The sequence below is a fragment of the Macaca thibetana genome, chromosome 2, assembly GCF_024542745.1.
Source record: "Macaca thibetana thibetana isolate TM-01 chromosome 2, ASM2454274v1, whole genome shotgun sequence".
Lineage (NCBI taxonomy): Eukaryota > Metazoa > Chordata > Mammalia > Primates > Cercopithecidae > Macaca > Macaca thibetana.
Window position 1 is genome coordinate 155583367 of NC_065579.1, and position 7080 is coordinate 155590446.

At 37.9% G+C, this 7080-nt stretch overlaps 1 protein-coding gene across 5 annotated transcripts in view; it reads left to right on the plus strand.

Annotated features, from left to right (window-relative positions):
* The window catches only part of IGSF11 (immunoglobulin superfamily member 11), a 214519-nt gene extending 207913 nt beyond the window's left edge, over positions 1 to 6606 (plus strand). For all 5 annotated transcript variants that reach the window (XM_050778773.1, XM_050778772.1, XM_050778774.1 and 2 more), the window contains exons 5-7: positions 1522 to 1644; positions 2441 to 2591; positions 4297 to 6606. In XM_050778773.1, the coding sequence (XP_050634730.1) occupies positions 1522 to 1644; positions 2441 to 2591; positions 4297 to 4738 (716 nt within the window). In that variant the 3' untranslated portion in view covers positions 4739 to 6606. The remainder of the gene's footprint in view (positions 1 to 1521; positions 1645 to 2440; positions 2592 to 4296) is intronic.
* The last annotated feature ends 474 nt before the right edge of the window (positions 6607 to 7080 follow it).

Genomic DNA, 7080 nt, shown 5'->3' on the forward strand with positions numbered 1-7080 from the left:
TTGCTGAACCCTCCTGTCTGCTTCTGCCTTTGATCTAGATAGAGATGATGGTTGCCAGCAGAAACCAGTTAACTAAATCTTAGTTCCATCTAAAAATAAGTAACCCAGGGTGGGGATAGCTCCAGGTGTAGCCCCAGGCATACTTGGACTTTGTGTCAGAGTATTTTTTTACTTGTCCTATTAGGAAGCTTTTCCATTTACTTCTAAATTTGCAACTATTTTGAATGGTTGAGATGACTGAATGTATTCTCTTTCCTGCATAAGGAAGGCAGTGAAGCCTAGAGCTTAGAGGTGAAACAGCCCCTTCATCCAATTGAATTTCTTAACAACCAGCTGTGTAATCTTACTACACATCTAAAGCTTCAGTCTCCTTGACTGTTCAATGAGATTAATAATAAAAATACCTCAGGGTAATTGTAAAGATTGAAATAATACATATAAAAGCTTACCCAATGCCTGGCACATATTAATAACTATTAACTTTTTAAAGTTATTCCTGTAAGTCATTTGTATTTTATAGGAATAAATAATCAAAATATGCTAATGATGAATTACTAAAATGTGAACTAGTGAAACATTTCTTGGCAATACCAGTGCAGTGGCCTTGAAAAGTTATTGTTCAAACTCCTGATATGGGGAACATAATTGACTGAAAGCCCTGCTGCTTCTCCTCTAGATCCACCACTGCTTGGCACCAAGACCAAGCTTCCTCTGGGCTGCTCCCAGCCAGTGATGAGGAGTTAGGGTTAGGGTTAGGGCCTAATGCAGGCCTATTTCTGCAAAGCATGGGACTCCTTTAACATGTGACTTTGGCTCAAGGACTCCCCATCTGCCTACTGGACACTTCCATAAAACTGTGTTGCAGCCTGAGACTCTTCCTACCCGATCTTCCTTGCTTCCCTCTCCCCTTGACAGTGAGTGGTGAGACCTACACCGAAGTCTGAGGCTCTCCCTGCCTCCTGCAGCTTCCTCTCACATTTCTTTTACTGGTATTTCCTCCAGGAAACCTCATGCTTGTCTTGGTGCCTACTTCTTGGAGGATCTGACTTAACACAAACAACTGTAATTGTTGTTAGGGAGTAACAGTCTATATCTTAGAGCACAGATTTGATATTTTCTTCATCAGGTATGAAGTTAAAGTTATTATAAGTTTAACATGATCTTTATGTTACTGCAGTTCCTGAGAACTAGAATTTGGTGTTACCTTAAATTCTCTAGGATAAGTATTAGCCACCATTTCCTCAGAGAAATCTACTAACATTTCGGACTTTACATGCTAACCTGCAGATTGAGTTTTAAGATTGTTCTTATTTAGGACAGCCCTCCAAAGTTCCAGGTCTTTAAAGTGATACAGTAATTTTAGTCTTTAACATTCATGAACCAATAATTTCTCACTCTACCCCCCCAAAAAATTTATTGATAGCTCTCCAGTGTTCATCTGTTTTTATAGTCTTCTCCTGATTTCTTTGGTTTTGCTATTAGTCCTGCCAAATCCTCACTTGATTATTATTTTTGTGACAGACCAGGTCCAGGGAACAGTCACCATCCGGAACATCAGTACCCTGACTTCAGGTTTGTACCAGTGTGTGGCTTCTAACGCTATTGGAACCAGCACCTGTCTTCTGGATCTCCAGGTTATTTCACGTAAGCATATGGAATTCTGATGTCAACCCTGGATCTGAAACTCTAAGATCTTTGTTATACCAGAAAATGAAGAGTTCTGCTGAATTGTCTTAAGGTTATCTGAAGATTAAATAGAAATTGTTTTGGTTTTAATTATTATTGAAAATAGTTTATAAATGTTTTAGTATACTTTCCAGCCTCAGCAATATGATAATCTTTATGACAAAATATCTTTCTCCTCAGGATCAATAAAATTGAACAAGTTCTTATTGTATAATGCTATATACATTATGAAAATGGTAATAATCTTACGAGTATAGCAAGACTTTCTCATGTTTTTTCCTAATTTTTTATATCTGCATAATTTTTGAGTGTCTAGGTTGTAAATGGCAGTGTAGAAAACTTCTCTTTAGTTGAGAATTCTGGGATATTTGAATTCCAGTTGCGAAAGGGAGTGATCTGGCTGGGTTGAGGTAGAAGGATATCCCCTAGTTTCCAGCATTCGTGTAGGGTAGATTAGGCAAGTTAGATTGGTGCTGTCTGTTACCTACTGTAGGTATTGTTCTCCTAAAATGTGCAAGTCATTTAATTGTTTATTCATTCAAAATATGTTCAGAGCCTACTATGTGTTGGTCCTAGCCACTGACAATATAGAAAGTTAATTGAGGTTTAACTTTATATGGATGAAAGATTTTAGACAGTTTTATACATTTTAAGCAGATTATCTAGTAAGCTTATGTGCTTATTACAGTTGCATGGGTATATGCTATTTCTCTCTTTCTTTTTTTCTTAAATATACCTTAAATATATTTTGCAGCCCAGCCCAGGAACATTGGACTCATAGCTGGAGCCGTTGGCACTGGTGCAGTTATTATCATTTTTTGCATTGCACTAATTTTGGGGGCATTCTTTTATTGGAGAAGCAAAAATAAAGAGGAGGAAGAAGAAGAAATTCCTAATGAAATAAGGTTTGTGTGTCAGATTTTTCAAATTTGTCCTGCATAGCCATTGTGTATTTCTATTCATTTTTGGCAGTTAAGATATATCTGCTAATCGTAAAGCTCTAATGGCCAAGACTATTAAAGTGGCCACATGATATTTTCTTGTATATCACTTTTCTTCATGGTACCACACAGCTTTATTCACTGGATCATGAAGGAGGGGACGGTCCAGCATGTGCCCAACTAGGAAGATACAAATGAAGAATTCCCCTTCTCTTCCATATCTCCGGGATAGGCAGGGTTAGGTGGCTGCCACAACGGGAAAGGTAGTGTCTAAAGCATGCGTTTACTATTGACATTTATAATAGATGTGAACATAAAGCAAGAAGGAATGCCATAAGAGCATACCAGTGCCTGTACACAGTCAGGCCACAGCACTATGGCTCAGAAAGGCAATTTGGCTCAGAAAGGTAGTTCAGACAAGAATAGGAACATTTTAAGAAAACAGTGCCAACATGATCTTTAAAGAAAAGTGACCTAGTCATACTGGGGAGATTTGAGGGTCCAGGCTCAGTCTCAGATTTCATCATGGCATATCTGTATTGAAAATGCTGTAATGACTCCAGTCTCCATAGTGAGACATACCATAGCCTTACAGGATCTGATTCTTGCCTGCGTATCTTCTCTCTCACCACTCTCAGCATACTTTGCCTTCTAGTCTGTCCTGCATTTTCCCATTACTCAGAGGTTTTACTCAAGCCTCTACTCTCTTCCTGGACCATGCTTCTCATTTGATCTATCTCTTTACTAAATTCCTTAATCTGATTCTGGATTAGGCCAGGCATCACCTCCTCACATAAGTTGTCTTTAGCGCCTTGCCCAACCTTTCAGACTTGTGAACTTTCTTCATTGATTACTACCCTCCATGACTAGAGGTTTCTTAGGTAGGATTTGTGTCTTTTTTACATGAAACATATTGTAAAGTGTACTCAATAAATGTTAAATGAATTGGTTAACATCTTAAATTAAATGACTTCTTTTAGCCTGTTGTAATTCTTAAGTGTTGGGCCATATGCGGGGATAGAGTCTTCCCCAGGATAAGATTACTGAGGAGAACCTCTCATCAGCACCCCACAGTTATTTCTCAGTCTCCATAGAGCAATACAGTCAGGCCAACTCTGATTATTTCTTGAAGTTCTGCATACCTATAGTTTGATTTCCCAGCTATTTTATGACACCTAGTTTAGTAGATTTCTTCATGGACCAATTTCCTACTTATAGTAAATATTTATGAGTGAATAAATATATATTTACTATATATATGAATATTTACTATAAATATAAAGCAAGATACTATATATTTACTATAAATATATATAAATCAAGATTTTTTATATATTTACTATATGATATATAAACATATTTATGTGAATTTTGTTTACATATATATTTAAAAGTTGTACTGGAAGAGACATTCTCTGAGAGATCTGAGATTTCCTTTTCTGCTGTTGGAGACTGAGAAGCTGAGGAGAGATTTTCTTGACCATTGTCTCAAAGGGAATGGATGCCAAAGCTGAGGCCATCCAGGGTTGCCATGCCTGCTTTCACGAGAGACGTCCTGGATTTGTTTTTTGGATGTATAAGCCTTAACATGAAAAGAAAGATTCCAGGGTAGGAGGATAGGATTAACTTGAAGTAAATCCTAATGACAACTTTATTTTGTTCCTTTCAGAGAGGATGATCTTCCACCCAAGTGTTCTTCTGCCAAAGCATTTCACACTGAGATTTCCTCCTCAGACAACAACACACTAACCTCTTCCAATACCTACAACAGTCGATATTGGAGCAACAATCCAAAAGTTCATAGAAACACAGAGTCAGTCAACCACTTCAGTGACTTGGGCCAGTCTTTCTCCCTCCGCTCAGGCAATGCCAGCATACCGTCCATTTATGCTAATGGGAGCCATCTGCTCCCGGGTCAACATAAGACTCTGGTAGTGACAGCCAACAGAGGGTCATCACCACAGGTGATGTCCAGGAGCAACGGCTCAGTCAGTAGGAAGCCTCGGCCTCCACACAGTCATTCCTACACCATCAGCCATGCAACGCTGGAGCGAATTGGTGCAGTACCTGTCATGGTACCAGCCCAGAGTCGGGCCGGGTCCTTGGTATAGGACATGAGGAAGGGTTGTGTTCAGAAATGAATAAATGGAGTGCCCTCATACAAGGGGGAGGGTGGGGTGGGGGAGTGCTGGGAAAGAAACACTTCCTTATAATGAGTAAAATGCACAAAGAAGGAGGCAGTGCTGTTACTTAGCCACTAAGATGTGTAAAATGGACTGGAATGCTCTATCCTGAAGACTTACTTCCCCACCAAAGATGTCCTGGGATTCTGCTGGATCTCAAAGATGTGCCAAGCCAAGGAAAAAGATACAAGAGCAAAATAGCACTTAAAATCCAAACTGCCGCCCAGATGGGTTTGTTCTTCATGCCTAACTTAATAATTTTTAAGAGACTAAAGTGCCAGATGGCGTTTAAATATTGAAATTATTTTAAAAGGTATGTGTCTTTAAGAAAATAATGAGCAACCCTGTGATACGCTCTGTCTCTCCCAATTCCCTCGTTACGTAGAGGGCTTAATGGTATAAATGTTTAATATTGGTCCCAACAGGGCTGACTCTTCTATCATATAATCAAAACTTTTTACATGAGCAAAATTCAGTAAGAAATGGGGGAAAACAAAGGAAACGTCTTTGAGAAGCCCCTTCATATTTATTTATTTATGTCTTCCTGAACCATGAATTTCATATTTGGAATATTGCTATATTGACAGATTCTTGCCTGTCTGTGTTATTCTAGGATCTGTTACAGGTCCATGGCAATTACTGTTTATTTTTTCCTGGAAAAATATTTTTTTATAGAAGATTTTTTTTTAAAATACATGAGAGGCATTGGGCTAAGAAAGAAAAGACTGTTGTATAATACCTTGTTCAATGGTTGTATTTAGTGAGCTCATAGAGGTCCATCATATCATGAACGAGCTGGGTTGTGTGGGCAGGAAGGTAGGGCTAAGAGGTTGTAGGCTTACTGGGCAGCCTCTCAGAGCAAGGTTGTTCAGATCTCCCTTGCTATTACAGTAGGTTAATATTAATGAGGACAGCACCTGATGCCTTTTGTACTGAGGTAGATAACTTTCTCTTTATTTGACAAGTAGAGTTTAACTTACTTGTCAGGGAGGGCAGAAGTTGTTTTTCTGTTTTTCAAAATAATTCTTTTTGCAGAAGAGGTAAGACTGAGACAAAAGGTGTATCTTCTGGTGTGCTGCTGGAAGTGTCTGCTCTACATTTGTGTCAGCTCAGGGTTGCAGTGTTGCCCAGACGCATTTTACACCATTGTAAAGGGATTCCTTTTGTGGTTACTACCTGGCTTGGCTGGCCTTGCGGTTCACCAGATTAATTTACAAACTCCCCCACTTTATTTTGTGCTATGTAGATCTGGTCATTTGACTGTCTTGCGTTAACCACACTTTAAGCAACTCACAAATTTCTTCCCAGATTTGTTTCCTAGATTATTTATGATACTCATCCCATGTCTCAGTAAGAGTGTCTTTTCTTTCTGGGATGTGTTCTCTCACTCCCTCTTACCACCATGCTTTTTGCCCTCTTCTCCTGCAAGCATAGTCTTCACAGGGAGTGGCTTCCTTCCTAACTTTTTTTTTTTAGTTATTTGAATGAATGGACACCAACAGCTGCTGCAAACACTGTTTTTCCAAAAGGCTACACTCAGAACCTAACCATTGCCAACCATTTCAGTATTGATAAAAAGCTGAATTTACTTTAGCATTACTTATTTTTTTCCATTTGATGGTTCTTACTTTGTAAAAATTTAAATAAATGAATGTCTATACTTTTTATAAAGAAAAGTGAAAATACCATGACACTGAAAAGATGATGCTATCGGATGCTGTTTAGAAAGCATTTATCTTGCATTTCTTTATTCTTTCTAATTATCTAAAATTCAATAAAATTTTATTCATATAAAATAAGTTGTCATTAATTATCAATACTAATGAGTATGTCATTTTAAAACTTAGTATTCTCTTTAATGTTACAAGCTTTTCTCCATCCTGTTAAATAATATTTATAATCATTTTAATAGGCATATGGTATTCCAAAAATGACATAACCTTTCTCTTATTATTAAAAATTTAGTTTGATTCCAATTCTTACCCATATGACTGAAGATTAATGACCCTTTTCATACATTGAACTGTTTTCCCATTTCCTAGAATGAAAGTTCATGAAGACAGTCTCTATGCTTGCCTTTTTCACCACTGAATCTCCGTCACCTACCACAGTGCCTCCTGTGGGTGTTGAGTAGATAAATGCTGACTTCTGAAATGAAATTGCTAAGTCGAGTTATGAGCATGATTGTAGCTCTTGATGTGTACTGGATCATTCCTTTGTTTTAACTTTTTATTTTGAGATAATTATACTTTTACATGCAGTTGTAAGAA